The 22,385-nt window shown below is 30.6% G+C and overlaps 1 protein-coding gene, 1 long non-coding RNA gene and 2 pseudogenes across 2 annotated transcripts; 3 read left to right on the top strand and 1 right to left on the bottom strand.

Moving 5' to 3' along the window:
- Window positions 1-368: 368 nt before the first annotated feature.
- Window positions 369-3,098, bottom strand: LOC149883531 (uncharacterized). The gene is made up of 3 exons (XM_090098503.1): window positions 2,731-3,098; window positions 2,327-2,513; window positions 369-2,103 (listed from the first exon to the last, which is right to left on the bottom strand). Exons 1-3 carry the CDS (start codon window positions 2,861-2,863, stop codon window positions 369-371), a joined length of 2,055 nt encoding a protein of 684 aa, XP_089954629.1. The 5' UTR covers window positions 2,864-3,098.
- A 1,297-nt stretch (window positions 3,099-4,395) lies between these two features.
- Window positions 4,396-7,383, top strand: LOC149883530 (uncharacterized; annotated as a pseudogene).
- On the top strand, window positions 5,886-7,411 carry LOC149883529 (uncharacterized; annotated as a pseudogene).
- Window positions 7,412-14,278: 6,867 nt separating this feature from the next.
- On the top strand, window positions 14,279-15,012 carry LOC149883528 (uncharacterized). Its single transcript, XR_016455949.1, has 2 exons — window positions 14,279-14,634; window positions 14,770-15,012. It is a non-coding gene; the product is annotated as an uncharacterized LOC149883528 (long non-coding RNA).
- Window positions 15,013-22,385: the final 7,373 nt, after the last annotated feature.

The raw sequence follows: 22,385 nt of genomic DNA, 5'->3' as shown, positions 1-22,385 counted from the left end.
ATGGATGATTGATTACCAATATTTCAGAAACATCTTGAATTTTTGATACTTGCTTTTGGGGACGTCCATAAATTACGTACGCAGTAAAACTAATGCTTTTGGACACCCCCTCCCCCCTTGTACGCACTTGTACGCTTTTAACCACCCCCTCTCCCTCTGCGCACGTACGCGTTATTTATTAAAAAAGTATGACCTCCCCACCCACCCACCCTAAAAAAAAAAGTTTTCAAAACATTAAATACAAAAAAGATCAACAATTTTAGTTAGAGATTTTTCTGTACTTAACTAAAAAATGGGCAGTTATTAACGAAAGGAAAGAAAAATGATTTAGAAAAGATTCGTGTTGCGAGTATTTTAAATTTAGCTATTTATATTTCCACAAATGGTGACTTAAATAAATTGAAAATGTTATGGAAAACAGGCATGAACTCTGCTTCTAATCTTTCATTAGTAATCTTCTCACTGACTTCTTCACTTTCAATTAAATCACTCTCCATATCAATCTTTATCTTTTGTTTTTTGTGTGCTTTCTTGTGCCGTTTCATTGCTGCCTCGCTCGGCCAGTATTTATTGCATTTGTCGCAAATTCCGTTTAAAAGCTTTTTTTCCAATGAAGGACAATACAGATCAAATGGTATAATTTCGTACTTTAAGCCTTCTATTGGTATATCTTGTAGCAAATGCCTATGCGTCAGAGGTGCAAAGTTTGAATGGTTTGATACGTTTTTAAAATATCGAGATGGTTCCATCGCCTTGTAACCATTCTCGCAGTACTCGTAGATGGCCGGAAATGGAATGAAACGTTGGGGGATGGTATTCAACCAATTTGTTTCAAACGATGAACAACATAACTTGTCCTGGCATTTCACAATTTGTAGACAATATCGCGATTGCTGGCAATGTTTCTCTACCCAAACAGGATCAGGATTCGGCGATTTATATGCTTTTCCAACTGGTACTGCCCGGCAATTAACATGGTAACCGTCGATGACGGTTTTCTCCAAAACTTGGGATAAAACGTCAGCCGCTTTTTGAAAATTTTCTACCTCCAGTTCTTGGTTGATTGTCTTCCCAGAAGAATCAAGGTGATTGCCAAAATAATCATGGGGAAGAACTATTCCAGCCAAATCACAAGAAAGAGGTGCCATTCTTCTTTCAATGGGGTTGAAGGCTGAAAGCCCAGCTGGATTCACACCATGAAGCAAGACATCTAAATCCAGCAAGCGGAAGAGATCAATAGCAGTTGCTAACGTTTTAGGGAAGCGTGGTGCCTCATCTTGAGCTCCATCAGTCTCCATTAACATAATTGGTTTACGTCTAACCAACTTGGTTTCATAAAGCTCCCTAACATCAAAAGCATGTGTAAAAGCATTCGATTTATCGTGTTTCCCACTTCTTATGCGTATGAAAGTGTTTCCACTGTAGGATACATTTCCGTTATTGTTAACTTCGCATATGCCATACACCGATGGGATTAACTTGTGCTGTGGGCCAACGACAAAGTCATGATCCATAAGTTTGACCTTGTATTCCATATGCATCAGCAACGGTGCTTGAAGGCTTGCAGCAGTAAGACCCAACGGTACCTTGGCTTTATCATCATTGGACATGAAAAGCACAGCTTTTGGTCCAAACAATTTGCAAACTTCAAACATGTCATCAATAAAAGATTTGGCAAATATTCTATCATCATTTCTTTTTCGCAGTGAATTTTCTGGACGTAGAAGCTTCACAGGAACTGTTTTTGCATGCTTTTTTCCTTCAGAAGTGTTTTCACGTCGTGGTAAAAGACCAAGGTACAAACCACTTCTACTCAAATTGAAGCCTATTTTCGTCAGCTCTTTCTGAAGATCATCCAAAGTGGAGACACTGCGAAGACATTCTGTTCTTCGACGCTCGTCTGCTGCTGATGAACTTTGAACAACTTTTATGATTGTTGATAAAAGTTCTGGTTGATCAATTTCGAGCCGTGGTCGTCCAGGATGGTTTTGCATAAACTGTTTCAAAGCACTTGATACTTTAGGGTTCTTTTGACAAACTGTTTCGATGCCCTCTTTAAGTTTTTGTCTGCGTTTTCTTTGTCGTGCCGATACACGAATTAATCTGAGAACAAAATATTACACAAATCTTTGATTCCGTTATAAAACCTTCTATACTTAAGGTAACCTGGATTCTGCGAACATTGTAAATCCTCAATTAGAAATTCTTATTGACAATTTGAAAAACAAAATTTTGAAAGTTGCTGCCTGCTTAAAAGTTTGGTTTTTATGGCCAAGACGTCTTTCTATACTTCTAAGCTCTATTCGATATATCGCTTAACGTTTACCTGTCCAAGTTTGTTTTTTCTCTTCTCATGTTTTCTTTCACATTGTCTAATTGTTTCCTCGTTACGGTAGACAAACCAAAATCGCGTAAGATTATCAAGGATGAAAGCTGTGATTCAAGATCTGAGATTTTCTTCCGACTTTTAACTTGCGCCGGATTTGCTCTTTCCTTCTCGTTTGATGTTAAATCTAAATTAGGAAATACCCAAAAATAAACTATTATGAATTCTTGACAGTTATAGAGATTGGATGTAGAGAAATTGGTCAAATTGTCCAATTATAATGAATAAAACTATGCGATTGCAATATAGTCGTGCAAGGTAGTTTAATTACCAATTCGGTTGAATTCAATATATAGAAAATCACGAGAGAAAAAGTTTGTAAATTATCACAAAAAATGGCTTACTAAGTTCAATCCTTTCAGGTTCTGTCGTAGTTGCGTTCGGAAAACTTTGTATTTTATTTGACGAAGACGGCACTGGATGGATATCTTTTTTCTTTTTGCTAGGCGGTGATAAAGCATTTCCCCAGAATGACATGATTGATCCTTTTGACTTTGTTGCTTTCACTTTTAATTCGTTTACTTTTTTTTCATACAAAGACTAATCATATTTTACTATTTTCCACAATTCCTGTGCGTGCTGATACTGCTTTTGTTTTTCAAGTGTTGAATATGCTTTCTTATATAACTCAAGGAGCTGAAGATACTTTTTCTCGTTCCCAACAAATTCGTTCGACATCTTGGAAATAAGCAGTTTTTTTTGTTGCAACGTATTCAGTTATTTGAATGGAGAGATAAAAGTTTTTGTTTATTTGGAAATAAACGATTTAATCATAAGATTCAGTGTCGTTAAAGCGAAGAACGTAAAAAAAATAACCTGACCCAAATTAATTGCAGTCACATTTCGCAATGAAAGGTGTTGGTTTCTATTAGCATTAAAACTGTTGTTTTTAAAAATAATTGTTTTTTCTAATAAGAAAAAATACATTTAAACTATTTAATAATAATTTGAAGTAGTACATTGTTAATAAAAAGTTAATAATAAAATATTAATTTAAAATAATAAAAAATTAACTTGTTGTAACGTTTTAATTGAAAAGATAAAAACCAAGTTCCGTATATATAAAAAAAGATTTTTTACATTCGAAAAGTTCTTTGCTTTTTGTACAGATCAAGTTTTAAAAACATCTCCAGAGAAAGATAGTCAAACCGCGTACGTACTCGCTGTCTTGAAACCCCCCTCCCCTTGTACGCATTCGTACGTTTTTTGGTAACCCCCCCTCCCCCCATACCTGCGTACGTACTTTATGGATGCCCCCTTTCTTGAGTGTCGTTAGCGCCGCACTCAGGCGCTGAAATTTTCTTGTAGACTTGCTGTGTTTCGCAAAATCAGAAAACGTACTGTGGTTTTTTTTAATTTTTATTTTAACTGAGTTTGTTTCACCCTATTGCAATAAGAAGCTGTAAAGTTAAGTGGTACTGTAAATAACAGTGTTTCAAATCCCATTCCATCCCATTTGACTTTTTTTTTTACAAATCAAATTTACATTTTACATTTGTTAGTTTTCCTTTGTAAAGTTTCCTTAGTAAAAGGAGAGGAATTCTCCTCTTTATGACTTTTATTGAATAAGTGATTGAATTGCTATTCTCCTTTTTAAGAAGAATTTTTTTTTCAATGTCTTACTCTTCCTATTAAATTATTTCTTGTGAAAAGCCTTTGTTTTTCTGAAAAATATGTGTTTCTCCTCTATTTTAAGTGTTTTCTTGATAGGAGATTTCTCCTCTTTGTAAGATCTTGTTTAACGTGCAAGTCTCCTCTTAAAAGTCTTGTTTAATGTGCAAGTCTCCCTCTTAAAAAATTTTTTTCTTGTAAGAGAGAGTCTTCCCTTCATGAAGTTTTTTTCAATGTGTAAGTCTCCCTTTATTTATGTTATTTACTTTGCATGCGTAAATCTCCCTCTTAGAAGAAATAGCTCTTTTAAGCTTTTTTTTTTAAATAGCTTTTTTTTTTATGTGATTTTTTTTTTTAATGTGTAAGTCTTCCCTTATTGAAAGTTTTTATTCCAAAGGATGTCTTCTTTTTCTGAAGTTTTTTTTTTTGATGCGTCTCCCTCTAATGAAATTATTTTTTGTCAGAGTAAGTCTTCTCCTTTGTGGACTAAGAGGAAGTCTTTTTATTGTGATTTTTTGAAAAACTCTAATTCTTTGTAATGTTTTTTTTTTTTATAAAATTTTTTTAAATTTGAAAAATCTCTCAATAAAATTATTTTCTATTAGGGAAAGTTTTCCATTTGGGTAGTTTTTACAATATGTAAGACTTCCCTATTGAAAGTTTTTGTGTTTTTTATGATTTGTTTTGTTTTTTTTTATTATGTTTTTTTTAAATGAGTAATTAACTTCTTAATGAGGTTTTTTTTCAAAAGAGTAAGTCTCTGGGTTATGAATTTAGTTTCAATGAGTCTCCTCTTAAGTATTTTTAAGTAAGTTTTCCTTAGCTTTTGTATCTTATTTAGTAATAATTCATACACTTTATGGATTTTTCACTAATTTTCTAAATTAGTGAAAATATCTTAATATTGTGCTTCAATGTTTGCTTCTAAAATGTGTGATATTATTGATAATCTAAATTTACGTTTATTTGTTGTATTTGTTGTATTTGTTGTACAGTATCTTTGTTCAATGCCTTAACTAGTTTAGATATTCAATCAAGCATGAGAAAAACATATAGGTAAAATATTTGTAAAATGTTTATATCTTAAATATAAGTATTTTGAATTTACTCTAGCAAAAAGTTTTGTCAGTTTTACATGTTCCACTTGTATGAGATCATTTACAAGAAAAGATAGTATGAAAAGGCACATATTCCTTATGCATAAGATCATATTTTCTGATGAGCAGTGCAGAGATAAAAGAACTCATTGTTTTTATCAAAACTGCAACCAGGTGTTTTTTCAAAAAATCAAGTTGATTAAACACATAGAGGAATATCATAAAGGTGTATTTTCCACAGAAACTTATGAATTTTCTTCATAATCAGAATTCTTAGCATGGAAAGAAAAAGAAGAGGTTAATGATTATTTATTTTTCAGTAAACAAACTGGAAGTATACATAGCAGCAAAGAAACAAAAACAAGTTATTTCATTTGTCAAATTGATGGTCATTCTAAAGCCACACCGCTCTTGAACAGAACCAGCAAGAAAAACAAATAAAAGATACTTCAGAGGTAGGGTTAAATCTGATGCTTTCTGCCCTGCTAGGATGATTGTTAGCATCATAAAAAGGGAACCACAATGTGCATTGCATAAAAACTCACAATCATACAATTGCTGTTACAAATACTATGAACAATATCTATTGGTGAACCTGTAAATCAGGTCTATCACGATCTAAGAGAGAGTTTCGGTGACAGAGAAAATAGAGTTAATGGAGATAATGTTGTTCTCACTAAATCTAATCTTCTTACAAAAAAGAACATTTCTGATATTAACAGAGTGATAAAAAGGGATGTTGGCTTCACCCTAATAATAGTACTTCAACTTATTTACTAGTTCAAAAGTAAATGTGTGAAGAGTTTAATAGTATTCTTGTTAACAAACCACAAGAGCAAAAAACTATTATTGGGTGTAAAGTGTATGATGATATTGATCTTAACAAGGATTACTTTATTATTGCAATACAAACAAAGCAGCAGCTGGACATATTTGAAAAACATAGGTCACAAATTGTTTATATTGATTCAATATATTGCACTAATCAGTATGCATTTCCACTGGTAACTTTGCTAGTTTGTGGTGGTTTTAAGAGGGGCTATCATGTAGCTTTTTTTACTTCCATTCATTCTGATGAACAAACTATAAGACCATTTTTGGAGGAAATAAAGAAGAGATGTACCATTCCAGTACAAGTTAAATCTGTTATGATAGATGATGATTGCTCAAGCTAGAATGCATTTTCTAAAGTATTTGGAGAAACTTGTCACTTGCTATGCCAATGGCATGTAAAGTGTCTGGCGTGGCAAGCTTCACTTAGTTGGTTCTCAATATTTACAAGAAATTTACCAGATCCTAGAGACACTGATTGATGAGAAAGATCCTAAAGTTTTTACATCAATTATGAATGGCTTTGTCAAAACATATGAAAGTATATGACCTAATTTTGTAAATTACTTTGTAGCATACCTTGCTTCTCGACATGAAAAATGGGCTTCTTGTTATCGCAACTTTCCACATGCGGATACTGACACTAATATGTTGCTTGAATCATTTCATAACAAATTGAAAACAGTTTATATGGATAGACGACCAATAAAAGATTAGATGATCTGATCAAGTTAATTTTAAAAATTGAGGAAGATGATTATTGGAGACATAAAAGAGACAACATTTATCTACAAACTATACTTCTCCCCAAAAATTTAAAAACATCACGAAAAAGGAATGTTGATTTCAGATGACTGCATTCCTAAATGTTCATCGAGTCAATCACTGTGAAAAATCAATCAAAAGACTTAACATATAAAGTTGACATTTTGCAAGATACCTTTAAAGAAATTTTATGTTCACACTTATGTATAAATTCAGCCTGTGTTGGTTTGTTTGCACATTTATACAAGTGTAGTTGTAATGACAAGGTTAACCATGTAAAGATATTGACAAGCTACAATTATTCCTTCTGAGAACCAAAAAAAAACTACCTAAAAGAGTTTTCAGTTGTATCAGAGGTCAGATGATGAAAAAACCACAAACATTTAATGAGACTGAGAGGTTTAAAAAAAATGTTGATGAATTATGTGTATTAGTAACAAATCCTTTGATATTAAGTCTTCATCTTTTATCAATAAACAGAGAGTCAGAAAACATGATTAGACAAGTTAAAGCCATTAATGGCATGAACTCAATCGATGCAACTATAAAGGCAACCTCTCAAACTAAAGTTTTGATATTTGCAACAAATAAGACGTTAGATACTCAATGGCAGCCTAATAAGTTCAGAAAAACAAGAAAAGATAAAAAAAAGGAAAAAATAAAGCCATACCAATGTCCTAAACAACATCAAAAGTGGAGAAAAATATTTAATACACAATAAAGAAACTGCAGCAATATATGATGACATCAAAGCTAGTGACTTTTCCTTAAACTCTTATTAGGTTAGTGCTCCTGCAGTATGCATTTTTGTTACCATATTTATTCTAGTGTGTCAGTCAAGAACCAACCCACTTTTTGAGATCACTTTTTATGTTTTTGAGTTCTTTGACGTTATAGTTTATTATATTCTTTTCTTATACTCTGAATTTTTTTTAAATATATTTTAAGAATGTATGTTGAAATTAGATTAAAATATGAATAATAATTGATATGAATGCTAATTAGATTCATCAATATGTTTTTTACGAACTGATTCAGAAAAATACTAAAAAATTTTTTTAGGCATGGTCCTCATGAACTTTCTTTTATTTCTCTGTTAATTCTCGAAAACATACTTTCTTCAGACTTATTGTAAAAATTGCAAGAGACTAATAGTCATTTTCAGAAAAGCTGGCTTCAAGATGAAGTTATTGGAGGCTTTCTGGATTGTTTAGAAAAAAGGTTTCCTTTTATAATACTGTAGGCCAACATTAGCAGGCCAACAGAAGCATTAACATTAAGCCATTCACAAAGTCTAAAGTTTTTATGGAGAGATGTTAACACTGAAAGTATAAATCAAGTCTTAAGCCCTTTAATCCAACTAATTCTGATTACATTTTGATACACCTGAAAGTAATATTAGAAGAAATAACTATTCTTGATCTAGAAATAAACTGAAAAAGGTCAATAGTAAAACGAATATTGACACTAGGCTAGAAACAAGAGAATCAGGCTAGAATCACACGGAGATAAGTCAATATTTTTTATATACATATAAATACTTTATCAAACAATTTTTCATATGCTAAGTCAATTGCAGTTGCTAAATATATTTTCCAGCGTAAATTCAACATATTAAACGCAAATGTTGTTTTAACACAAAGCCATTGTTTACAAAAGGATAGTTTTAACTCTGATGTTTATGTATGCTACTATGCATTACAGTTGTGTGAAGGTAAAGTTTATAATGTATGTTATCAACATATCCAGCAGTTATTTTGGTACACTGGTTTTAGTGGTAAATCTAGGTGCTGATTCCCTATCCCTGAAATTTTTTCCATGGCTGGAAAGCATGGATGCCTAAATCACAATTTATAATGGTTAATGGTTTAAGTAGGTTAATTTATTTTTAATTTTATAAAGGTTAACAAAGTCAGTCAGCATCAGGTTAGCACAAATTTATTGACAAAAAATTTTCACAACCACATAGAAACAAAGATGGCCAAAAATTGTTGACCTCAGACACTATACATACATACATACATACATACATACATACATACATACATACATACATACATACATACATACATACATACATACATACATACATACATACATACATACATACGTACGTACATACATACATACATAGCCACCGAGAGAATATTCGGGCCCTGGGGAAGTTTTCTTAAGGGGCCCTCATTATGATCAATTACATACCCAGGACCAATAGAAGCGTGCTCTAGTCAATAAAAATTAAAAATGAAAGTTAATTAAATCTTTTAAAAGTCAAAACTATTTAAATCTTTTAAAAATGATTTTAAAAAAATTGTTTGTAGATTTTTAAAAATTGTTTGTAGAAGATTCCCGGGGCCCCGAGAATCTTCCCCATTCACCCTCCCCAGAAATTTTTTTTTTTGATTATCACAAGAAAACATCTCGTTCAAAAAATGTAAACAGCAACTTTTTTTAGTGGGGGTCTGGGGAGAAATCACATATTTTAGAAGAGCCCTAGAATTTTGTTGTTCAAGATAGGCAACTAAGAGACATGGGGCATACTCAAATTTCTAGTATGTTGATTCTGGTGTCGAATGAGGATGGCTTGCAAAAAATTAGGCTAATTGGAGCTAAACCAACACCGCCCTGATGCTTAACTACCCCCTTCCTAGAACTACGTCTCCTTTAATCGTAAAATTTTTTTTCGTTCTATCATAAACAAGATAGAAATTCATCAACAGATTTCAAATTTCATCAAAAAATCTCCTTTCGTTTAAGATTTATAACCATACATAGCTTAAAATTACGTTAGTTACCCCCTGAAATAACTCTAAATGGTCTTAACTTTTAAACGAAAATTTTTTTTGATGTAATTTGAAATCTGTCGATGAATTTTGATCTAGTTTAATATAAAACAAGCAAAGAGTTGAAAAGGGTTTTTAGGAGCCATACTCAAGGGGAGGGCTGATAGGGGTCGAGAAGGGTTTGCTATAATTATTTATTACATCAAAAAAAAAATTCTGGTCTTTATGGTTTAATTATGAATGATATTTTACATTTCAAAATCATACAAAACGTTTGTTCATAGGAGGTTTAATATTTTCCCTTTTTATAAACTACATTCTTGCAAATAGAAAACTACTTTAAAAGTGCTTGTATATGTAAGCAACAACCACGTTTTTTAACGCCTCTATATAGTTTGGGTTGTGCTCTCCAACTTTTCTCATTCGCCAAAGCTGATTGAAATCCTGATGAATTGATTCAAGAGCTTGTTCGTTCCAGTAACCTAAGCCTATAGAATATAAGAAGTACAAAAGAAATGCAAGTTTATTTAATAAATATTCGTCGTAATTTATGCAAATTTTACGATTCAACTGTTAAAGTAGAGTATTTAATTACTAAGATTATAAATTATTTTTTATCAAATTTAAAAGTTATTTATCATATCGAAGACTCCACCTTTCATGTCGATAAATTCGATAATATGTTGCTCAACTACGAGTACCGTTAACCCGGGCTTAATGCCACGACGACATATCACTCTTCTTTTTCCAGGATCATCAGTTAAGTTAGTTTCGTCTAGGTTCCATATGTTTTCTGCAGGTAAGTTTTTCAAAATCTCCTTCAAATTTTATAAATAAATGCTCATATTGTTTACTCGTTTACTGCAGCTCTGCAGCATTTGATATTTGCAGCAAAACGTTCTTTTAGTCTGGGGTATCGTGTTAAAAAAGATTTTACCCAATCATTGCCAGGAACATTATTTGAAAACTATTTAACTTTTCTATCTACTTTGTTTAAGTAGCAGCTCACCGTAAATCTCAAATCCAACTGAATCAATGGAAAACTAAAATCACTCATGGCTTCAATATATGAAACAATCGACTCTTCTTCAAATCTCGAAAATATAGGCTGTTTACCTGGTCTTATCAAATGTTTTTGGTTTAACTTGTTATTGTCTTTCTTGGTATATTAAATTGTTTAGCAGCTCTACGTTGGCTTAGTGTTCAATACTTTTATTAAATCCAAACATAGTTTTAGTGTTTTAGTTGAATAATTTTTGTAACTACGAGCTGCTATCTTCCTCTTGTAATACCTTACCATCCGTAAAAACAATTTGTACCTGTTAGCAAGATTTAAAACCATAAAATGCCTAAAAATATATAGTCTGAGGTTTCTTTTCACAACTTTCTTAGCTGGTGCAAATTACCCCCTATTTGGTTAAAACATGGCACACAAACTGTTTTGAACAGCAATTTCATAAATAATAGTCTATTTTAATTTTTTTTTTTTTGCATAATTTAAACTGCAGATAGTTTCTTCGCATAAAAAAAATTTTGCTTAAGTTGATGAAGTTCTCGTGTAGAAACACGCCACTTTTAAAGGAGAAAAAAATCGGTAAAAAAAATGGCTTCCATAAATATTAAAAAAACAACACTTAAGATGACAGCATTCGAAATTAATTCCGAAAATTGAAGATAATGGCCCAACAAACAAAAAAAAACCAAACAAATTTAAAAATCAACATTGTTATTAGAGCTGGTGAACATAAAAAGAGAACTTCTCAAAATAAAATATGTGGAGCTTAATGATTTTCCAAAACAACCATGGACTATATTTTCAAAATCTCTAAGTACCATAATGTATTTGGCAGCGGAAACTCCAAGACTAGACTCCAGAAAAAACAGTTCAAAGCTGTCTATGTTTTTAAGCAATTTATTGCAAGCACTGCCTTCCAAACGATGCTGCCCTTGGTAGGACACTCTGCAGATGTTTAACTTAGACAGATATTGGTTAAAAAACTGTAACCCACACTCTTTTAAAATTTTGTTTACAACACCTAGCAATATATGTAGACCAGGAATATTTACAAGTTCTAGTATTTTTTTATTTTTCTCGTCTGTTGATAACGGAGGATTAACAACATTTGTGTACTTTTTTGCTTTTTTTAAATTTGCACCATCAGCCATGTATTGGTCAAACATTCTACTCAAAGATTCTAGAGTATAATGATCAGCTTTTTGAAAGTTTGGGCATAACTTCATGCAATACCAACAAGGGTGCTCTGATGTTGCAGTTTGTTTTCCAACAATTCGAAGCAAAACCTTTAGATCTTCAGATACTGTGTAATCAAAGAATGAAATGTTTAACTTATCCAAAAATAACCGCAAATTATGGTATTTTTCGTTCAATGAAGACAAAATGGCCAATATAATAGTTTTGTGGATGATTGAATCTTTAAAATCTTTGCAAGCATACGCCACACTTGCTCAGTTTCTCTGGAATTTTATTATTTTTTAACTCTGGTTTTAGGGTTGTTGACAGTGTAACTTCAATGAATCCCTGCCCTCAATCTAATTTAATATCAACATTATTTATTCCTTGACTTCTGTGATGAAGTACCATTGCTACAAACTCTTTAATGTCATTGTAATACACAATAGAAGTAGCTTTTTCTACCAAATATACATCCATAAAAATCAAAATGAATGATACAAATTCCAATCTAGCTATCAAAAAATACTTTTTTTTGGTAATAGTTTACTTACTTCTTCGCTTTCCTTTAATTATAATAGCAATCGGAGTTTATCACACTCGAATAATATTCAATCGTCTTGTTGTTCTCAATCAGTTTAATATTGAAACCAGATTCCACACTTTTCCGTCCTGCTTCACTTCTCAGATATTGTGCAACTTCAATCATGTTACAATTACTTAGAAATCATAATGGAGTTATTACAAAAGTTGGCTTTAAACTCATAACAAAATTATTTTTGTAAGTTTTTTTAAGCAACAAAAATGTACCTGGAATGTAGTTTAAATTGAAGTTTGTTCAATTTATCTAAAGAAAAAAAGGTTTCTTAACCCCAGTCTTTCCGAAGATAGTGAGTTGGTTCGGACCAAAATATTTCATAGCTAAGGTGTTCCCTGAGTCATTTGTGCTGAAAACTTTGATAGAACTGGACAGAACTTTTCCTTGCGTTGTTAGGGATGTTGATTTTACAATGGCAGCCAAATTCTTTTGTCTTTCTAATTTCGTACAGGGATGTGGATTTCCTTGTCCCACTTGGGCATAGCAATTTTGACAAATTAGTCTTTCTGCAGTTTTATTTGAAACATCTTCAGCGCCTTTCCCGACACACATTCAACTATAGGGGCAAATATTTTTTCCATTTTTAATTCGTATGGTAAGAAGGTAAGGGTTATCCGCTGAATAATCTTTCCAGAAAATAGTTTTGATAAGGTTTGAGTAGTCATTTTTCTTTTTATTTAGATTTAAATAAGTTGTTTCAGCATTATTTATTGGTCTTAAAGCCTTTACTTTCCTGAAGCAGCAAATGCAAAACATTTTAACAAAATCACCATGTGCTTTTTCATGTTTAGTCATTTTAAATGAATGCTTCAAATAAAAACTTCTGATATGGATTGATAATATTGGCATGATATATCGGTCATATCAATCAAATGTCAATATAATGGCTACAAACATGTTTTCAGTTCGTATGTCAATGTGTGTGATAAGTTATCATGCTACTGTTAACAATTAGCAACTGGTAGCTTTTACTAATTATTAATAATTAAAGGTGCTTTGCTTTGTTTTATTTCAATAAAAATGTAAATTGAAATTAATGTAAATTACCTATCAGTCTGTAAATTTCAATATTAAACAAACATATTTAAAAACTTTAAAAAAAAAAATTGATAAATCTATCACAAACATTTCTGAAAATCTAAATACAGGGGCATGGGTATGACTTTGTCGTGTTCGAAACGATCTCCGGAATCCCCCCTAGGGTATGGTTTCTAAAAACCCTTTTCAACTTTTTGCTTGTTTTATATTAAGCTAGATCAAAATTCATCGACAGATTTGAAATTGCATCAAAAAAAATATTTCGTTTAAAAGTTCAGACCATTTAAAGTTATTTCAGGGGGTAATTGGTAGTAATTTAAAGCTATGTATGGTTATAAATCTTAAACGAAAGGAGATTTTTTGATGAAATTTGAGACCTGTCGATGAATTTCTATCTAGTTTATGATAGAAAAAAAAAATTTTTTTTATGATTAAAGGAGACGTAGTTCTAGAATGTGTGTGTGTGTGTGTGTGTGTGTGTGTGTGTGTGTGTGTGTGTGTGTGTGTGTGTGTGTGTGTGTGTGTGTGTGTGTGTGTGTGTGTGTGTGTTATGTTAACTTTTTAATTAGCCAGAAATCTTCTAAAAACATAAATAACAAATTTTATCTTATTCCAATTCATGTGAAAACCTGCAAAGCTTTAATTTAAAAACGTAAAAATATGTCAAAAATTATCTAAAGATTTCCGCCTGTTGTTTACCATTATAACTTTCAAGTAAAAACATCATGAATTTTAGAATTATTGCCGAACATAGATAAGGATTAGTTTGTAAATCAATAGGTGTTATTCTCCCCTATTCATTTTACTGTCTATCTGCTCAAAATTGCGTAATACGCACTGCGATTAAAATGCGTATTGCACATTTTACCGCATTTTACCGAAATTTTTTTACACCTGGGGCCAATGCTATAAACAATTCGAAGTTTTTTTCGAGAAAAAAAATCTTTCGTAAAAACGAAATTTTTCATGTACGAAAAAAGGTTCGTAATCTCGAAGAATTTATCGCTGTTTGTATTTTTTTCGGCCATTGCTATAAAGCATAAAACGTATACGTCACTAAAATTCACGAACTTTTTTTATCCGTAATATATAGTAGTAATATAATAGTAATTTTTATTGTAACTTTTATTTATTAGGCCTACTTAATGAATTTAATTAGTCATTAAGTATGCTGTGCTATCTATTCTATTTTTATGAATATTTTTAAATTCTAGTATTTGGTGTTTAAAAAATCTGTGTAAAATTAAAGTAGAAACATGAGTTTAATTTTTTCGGATGAAGACTTAGATTTCGAAGTTGCAGAAAATGAGCTTCGCCACCGATTGCCTCGAGAGGTTGGTGTTTAAAACATTACTTAAAATTACTATATATATATATTTTTTTAATGATTTTTTATCGAACAAAATCAGAAATCATACTAAATAGGCGCAGAAATTATATTTTTGTTTTGTTTTTCAATATCATTTTAGTTTAATGGTCGCTTTTTTAACGAAGATGTTTCTGACAACGTTTTTCGAGAGCAGTATCGAGTACCAAGAGCTGTATTAGATTTTTTAGAAACTAGGCTTAAAGATGATTTGCAACATTATACTAAGCAATTTGCAACATTATACTAAGCATTTCTTCATTTTATTGGCACAAATGTTTTTTTTCATGTTCTCAGAGACTGTCATGGAATCTTTACCAACACAATTTATAGTATTATACAGTGTAGGAGAAGCTATTTTCAATGTTAGTGTATTAAGTTAATAAAACTATTGGAAGTATATATATATTTACATGAATGTAAAATCTTTATTTAGAAATATGATTGATTACATACTTATATTATGTTAATATATACTATATATTACATCATACTTATACTATAACATTTGTAAATATATATTTAATATATATATATATATATATATATATATATATATATATATATATATATATATATATATATATATATATATATAAATATATATATACTTCCAATAGTTTTATTAACTTAATACACTAACATTGAAAATAGCTTCTCCTACACTGTATAATACTATAAATTGTGTTGGTAAAGATTCCATGACAGTCTCTGAGAACATGATATATATATATATATATATATATATATATATATATATATATATATATATATATATATATATATATATATATATATATATATATATATATATATATATATATATATACATATATACATACATACATATATATACATATATATAAAATATAATGTAGCAATACATATTTTTATTTAAATAGTTTGCTAATTAAAACATACTAAGCTTCCCAAGAAGAACCTCTTTGTTTTCTCTTATTTATATTGCTAGTAACATTTTAAGTTCTTTAGACAGCATTTTATTTGTTGTGTATTTGTGTATTATTTTGTTGTGTATTTGTGTATTATATGGCATATTTATCGACTATTTATACTTTTCTTTCGTCAAACACTATGAAAAATTTGTTTAACCAAAACTACTATCGAAAACCTAACAAGGAAAAACAACAAGGAACTGAATATCGATTAAATGCAGATTTTAAGTAATTAGTTTATTATGGAGTTACCAAAATCCTTTTCAGTTTTATCTATAAAATATCTACATAAAAACACAAACAAAGAATGTTCAATGATTTTGAAGCGCTAACGTTGTTCCAGCAATGGCCGCCAAAAATCACGAAGAAAATATCTAAAATTGAGATCAAAAATCTATCTGAAGTTTTTTTTCGAAAAAACGCATTTTTTATCTGAAAAGGCGATTCCCTTGTTCGTTTATAGCATTGGATTTAAAAACGAAGTTTTTATCTTAAAAACGGAATTTTTTGAATGTTTATAGCAATGGACTTTTTTTTTCTTCGCTTTTTACGGTAAAAACTTCGTGTTTTACGGAAAAAACTTCGTTTTTTATGTTTATAGCATTGGCCCCTGGTGCGATAACGCCGATGCTTAATGTATTACCACCCTGCAAATAAAAAATATCGTTAGACATCATTTTTACACAATTCATAAATTGTTTATTTTATTGTTTTTCTTATTTTTTGTTTATTTATTTTTTATTTCATTTATATTTTTATACAACTATTTGACTCTTGTTGTGGTATTTTTAAATTACACAACTATAAGTCAACACTTAAAAAAGCACACGCTGTTTCAAAAATAAACAAGCATTCTGTTTAGCCATGTTTAAATGCATGTATTCAAATTATTCTTTAACACTCTTCTAATTACTGGAATAAATTATGCATCAATTATATTAAGAAAAAATCGAGACTTGTAAACCATAAACAACTTTGGTCAATTTAATTGCTCAAGTTTGATGTGACAAAAGTGCATTTGCATGAAGTTGTGCTGACTTGAATATGGAACTAGTTACAACAAACGAGAAAAATGAAAAACTGTCGTGCAATATAATACAGGAACCATCAGAAAAACCTACAAAAAGTCATGAGAATATAGTAAATAAAAAACTCAATGAATGTATGCGCCGATTTAATGATTTAAAAAGTTCTCATGTTCCGTTACTTTGTATAGTAGAAAACTTCAAAGATATTTATAACGAATGGAAGCTGACTTCTCCTTATCATGAGGAAATTCATGTACAGACTTTAAAACACTTAGTAGAAGAATTGGTTCAAAAAGTCAGCCACTTTTTTAAAAACGAGGAACGTGATTGGATGAAAACATTCATAAAGACCCTTAGCCAAATCTCGATAGATTTACAGAACCTGCCATCCTGTACACCTGCTAGGAATCTCTTGCAGCAACAAACTTCATCATTATCAAGCTTTGAAAGTCAAAATGAAATGAAATCAAGTAATAAGATATGTAATGCATGCAACTCAGGTGAAGTCAACGATAAAAACATTGTGGAGTTGTTAGAAAGGCTTAAAATCTTAAGTGTAGATTTGAACGAAGAGCTGTTCAGTGCTGCTTTGTGTACTTCATGCTCTGATAAGGAAGATTATGCTCTGAAACTTGTTGAAATTGGAGCTGATCCTTTTATGGTGGATAAGCATGGGGATTCACCCTTTTCCTTAGTACTTGGTGAAGAAAATATTTATTTAGCTAAAGAATGGGTATCTAAATTTGTTCAAGGTTCTAAATATCAAGATCTTGAAAAGGCTTTAAATGATGATGATTTAGTTTTCTTTACTTACATCGCTAGCAACATCGCTAAAAAAAACAACACTTTAGTTGACTTTTTTAGGTTAAAGGAAGGAAGTGTGGGAGTTGAAATGGTATTTGAAGAGGTAATTGAGTTTATTGAAACGCTGGGAGGGGAAAGAGATGATTTTATAGATTGTTATCAATGCTATGATTAAGCAGCTAGCGTTCTGTGCTGAAGTAGTGAGATGAGCAACTAATGTGTGTTGATGCTTAAATCAGACATCTTTTGTTGCAAACTTCTTATTTAACTTTTTTTTTTAATTTTCTTAAAGTTACTGGTTGTTATTTTTAAAAGATTTATTGGTTATAAAAATAATGAATTCTTTTATTGTTAAAGTTCAGGCGTTCAAATACAAAATGTGTTTTTTAGTGTTACACTTGAACTTTTATGTCAAAAAGTGTATAAACTTTTAAATAATTTATAAAAGGTTTCTGTAAACTGAAAAATATTATTAAATGTGTAAAATGTGTTAATAAATTAAATAGATATAAGAAACGATATTCTTCATCTAAAACCAACTTTTGTATTTAACATAACATTTATCGTTATTAACATTTAAATTAATTGACTGTAAGTGTGCTGAAATGGGGAAGGAGGGGGAAGGGGAGTTAAGGAAAGGAAATGCCAAAAGCATTTTGCTGTAAATTGGTATAAATTGTAATTGAAAAAGACTTAAAAAGACTCAGTGGAAACATTTAATGTGATCTCCATGAAAGATTATCTTTTGCTCGTTTAATGAATTTCCGCTTATTTTTCGTGATTTTGGAATTTAAAATAAGTATATGCCTCGTCATCTCTCGTCAACCAAAAAACGCAAAGTTGAAGACTTAGCAAAGTTACAAAGTGCCAGCGTGTTGACTACATTTGCTAAAGTAGCAAATTGTTTATTGGGTCAGAAAAAACCACCCACTTTAATTGAAAAAAATGAAATCATTAAATGACAATAATTGTGATGACAGACAGTTGAATAGTGACGATGTTGAATCTAAATGTACTTGTCATTCTTGTAAACAGACGCAAAAGCGATTATTTAAATAAAAAGAATTGTGTGGTATTAAATAGTCTCATAGTCTCTTTTGATGTTGATATGAAAAAAAAAAAACGAAAATGTGAAATTGTAAATTTATCATATCTCACTAGAAAAACTAAACCTATGTTGTATATATATATATATATATATATATATATATATATATATATATATATATATATATATATATATATATATATATATATATATACATATATATATATATACACACACACACACACACACACACACACACACACACACACACACACACACACACACACACAGAGTTGATAAAAATAATAATACAATAATAACAGTAATAATAATATGGTGTTTGTTTATCAATTAAATTTGTTTGATATATATATATATATATATATATATATATATATATATACATAGATATATATATGTATGTATGTATGTATGTATGTATGTATGTATGTATGTATGTATGTATGTATGTATGTATGTATGTATGTATGTATGTATGTATGTATGTATGTATGTATGTATGTATGTATGTATGTATGTATGTATGTATGTATGTATGTATGTATGTATGTATGTATGTATGTATGTATGTATGTATGTATGTATGTATGTATGTATGTATGTATGTATGTATGTATGCATATATGTATGTATATATAACATTGATAAAAATAATAATATGATAATAATATGATGTTTATTTATCATTCAAATTTGTTTGATTAAATATTTGTTAAAATAAAATAGATTTGTTTTTGCATTGACTTATGGGACATAAGTTAATTAAACAACCAATACGTAACATAATTGAAAAAATTAGGAAATCTTCATCATTCCACATTTAAATTAAAAACAAGTTCTTTAAGTTAAAAATTTCCTCATAAAAGTTTGTGTTTTTACGGTAGTGGTTTGAACTGAAATTTCGGCCGAAACCAAATAAGTAAAAGGTTGTTGAAGCAAAAATACCGAAGCTCAAAGATTCCTTTCACTGGTTTACTATGAATAAAATACAAGTAAAAAAGCTTTTTGGAGGTTAAGTCAATTTTTTGTTAACCGTCTAAAAGACTTTAGCTATCTTCTATTCTTTGTTATTTCTTTTGTTTCGTTTTTGCAGAGGTTGGTGGAATCGCCAACCAGGATCTTGCAAGACCTGGACAGAGTCAGGTAGTTCATTTGCGTGCTGCTTTACCATGCCAAATTGTCAGTACTGCCTCCATTTTTGGGCCTTCTTGTTTTATGGTATAGCCTATTTCCAATTTAGTTTACGGAGTGCCTGATGAGAGGTAGTGTCTTCCTTATCCTTCTCAATTGCAATGATAATTCTATATTTATCCTCCTCCCAGTTTTGAGTATTACCAAAATCGGAGTCCTCACTAGAATTATTAATTGAGCTTGAGGCAGGTGATAATGATTTCTCAAAGAATTCTTTGGTTGTATTGTGGTTATCAATGAGTTTTTGAATTTTGGGTTGCAGTATTGTTTGGAAGGAATATAGAGGTTGGACACAAGGTTGAGTGTCTGGGATTCCTTGGTTTGGAAAGGGCGAGGTTTCGGGATAGTTTGGTTAGGTTTAATCGTTAAAGGGCTAAGGTTGTGTTTGCCGTCCTCATTATAATCTGTTATATAATAAAACTCAATAAATGTTCTATTAGTGTGTAATGGTTAGCACTCATATATTCATTACTTTTATGATATACAAATAATATTCTCTTACGCTTCTTGCAGTGTTCAATACTGTTTATATCAATTACTCCTCTTTTATATCTTCTTTTTATTCCAAGCATCTCTTCTTGATTTGAAACTTCTGGTTATTCTCCTTTAATCAATAATAAAATCTTCTTATGATAATAAAAATTTCTTTTTCTCTTTTATTCACTTATAAAACTGCTCGTTCATTGAAGTATTTTTCAATCACAAAAGTTCTCTCTCTTTAAAATTCTTCTTAAAAACCTTCTCAAAAACTCTAATTTATTTCTCTTTAAAATTACGTCGTCCTCCTCCTTTTAAAACTCTTCTTCTAACCGTAAGACTTTTTTTTTTTTTGAACTTTTATACTTTTTGCTTGTTTTCCAGTTGCGATACCTTTTTATTTATTTATATGACAGGTTGATGAGTCGTCGTGTCTACGTCTTTTCTCAGCTGTTTTTAACTTTTCTACTTTGCGTTTTATCGTTTACTTACCTGATAGATTGATGAATCATCGTGTATAAGTCTTTTCCGATCGTTTTTAACTTTTCTTCTTTCCGCTTTGTCGTTTATTTATATGGCAGGTTGAATAAGTCTTCGTGTGTACATTTTTTCTTAGTTGTTGTTTTTAACTTAATTCTTTTTGCTTTATTATTTATTTATATGAAGAGTGGACGAGTCATCTTGTGGGTATCTTTCCCGATCTTTGTTTGTGTATTAATTTTTCTTCCTCACATAGCTCTCTTTTTCGATGAAAATCGTCCCTTGATTTTCAAATTAAGGTAGGAAGTCATAGAGGCTTGTGTGGCATATTGTGGAAAGTTAGGCTTAATTCTCGTCATTGGTTCGTTTACTTTGAGTAGAGGAGCTCTAGCGGTGCTTCAACAAATAAATTAGATCTCAAATTGTTAACATAAAAACAGTAAACATTAAAATAGATAATTTATAATCCAATTAAATATTGTCTTTGTAACCATATAATTTATCGTAAATCTCGATTAATAAAAACTCTTACAAATTCCGTTTCATAAATTTTATATATTGTTTTCTTAAATTATTCAAGTTAAAATACGTTATTCCTTATATATACTTAAACATAATTAAAAATCTTGAAAATCTTATGTGCAAAAAATAAAAGTGAACAAAAATTCTAACATGAAGGCTACCATCCCCAAACGTAAGTTTGTTGACGAGTCTCCGCTCTGTGCTGATCACCTTTTGAACTTGGTTGTGGAAGGTGAAATTAAAGAAGCTACGTCAGTTGAAGTTTTGGGTCTGGAGTCAGCCTTTAAAAAAGCCACAGCACTGTCATCTCTATGCCACAAGTCCTCTTTGTCAGAACAGCGAATTAAGAAGGAGATTCAAAACATGTTGGATGACAGCAACACAGTTGACAAGGAGGAACTAAAGTATATCAAAATCATCTCACCTGTCAAAACCCGCTGGAACTCCACATTAATGATGATTGATGGTATTGTAAGGATGAGAAGACCTTTGAGCTCAATCAGGGACAATACAGGTTCTGACCCTAACAAACTTGCACCCGCTATTCTCAGTGAGGAAAAGTATGACCTCTTTGACGAAATTTCGCCAATTCTAAGGAAAATCTTGGATATTTTGGAAAACTTCTCTGCGGCCAAGAAAGTCTCCATTCAAAGAGTCATCTCTCATACAAATATTATATACATTTCATATTGTAGCCATGTAATGTATAACCGTTAGAAGTTTTGATATATATTTTGTAAAAAAAAGTGCAGCTAATATTAAATTGACTATTATATAAATTAGAAATTATTTTTATCTTTTTTTTTTGTAATGTACATTTAAATTTTTTGTGTTTATGGTTTAACCCCTATTTTTTCCCAATCTGGACAACAGATTCAGCAAGTTGTTAAAGCAGCTTCAACAAGTTGTTAAATTTGAAGGATGTTTTTTGGTGCCTAAACTAATAACAACATTATTTAAATATTTTTACAGATAGATTTCCTAGAGAGTGAAGATGGAAAGGTTTCTAAGGATCTTGTGTATGTTCAAGAGACATCATCTTTCATACTGGAGTTGATAAATCAATGTGCTCTAGGCCTTCATTCAGCATTTGTACGAATTTCTGTAGATGATGGAGGATCTTTTTTGAAAGTAATAATCAATGCCTTTGATGCAAATGAAAGTATCAAGTCTGCAATTTACATGAATAGTGGTG

The sequence above is a fragment of the Hydra viridissima genome, unplaced genomic scaffold (genome assembly GCF_058129835.1).
Source record: "Hydra viridissima isolate aposymbiotic clone 2 unplaced genomic scaffold, HvirCarnegie_v1 scaffold_9, whole genome shotgun sequence".
Taxonomy (NCBI): Eukaryota; Metazoa; Cnidaria; class Hydrozoa; order Anthoathecata; family Hydridae; genus Hydra; species Hydra viridissima.
Note: the sequence above shows the minus strand (reverse complement) of the source record. Positions and strands in the feature narration are given on the sequence as shown.

Bases quoted from the DNA above. Each gene is read 5' to 3' on its own strand.
- LOC149883531 (XM_090098503.1), bottom strand. From the start codon at position 2,863: ATGTCATTCTGGGGAAATGCTTTATCACCGCCTAGCAAAAAGAAAAAA. The intron at 2,514-2,730 runs GTAAGCCATTTT...TTCCTAATTTAG, and splicing joins ACCTGAAAGGATTGAACTTA to ATTTAACATCAAACGAGAAG. The intron at 2,104-2,326 runs GTAAACGTTAAG...TTTTGTTCTCAG, and splicing joins GAAAAAACAAACTTGGACAG to ATTAATTCGTGTATCGGCAC.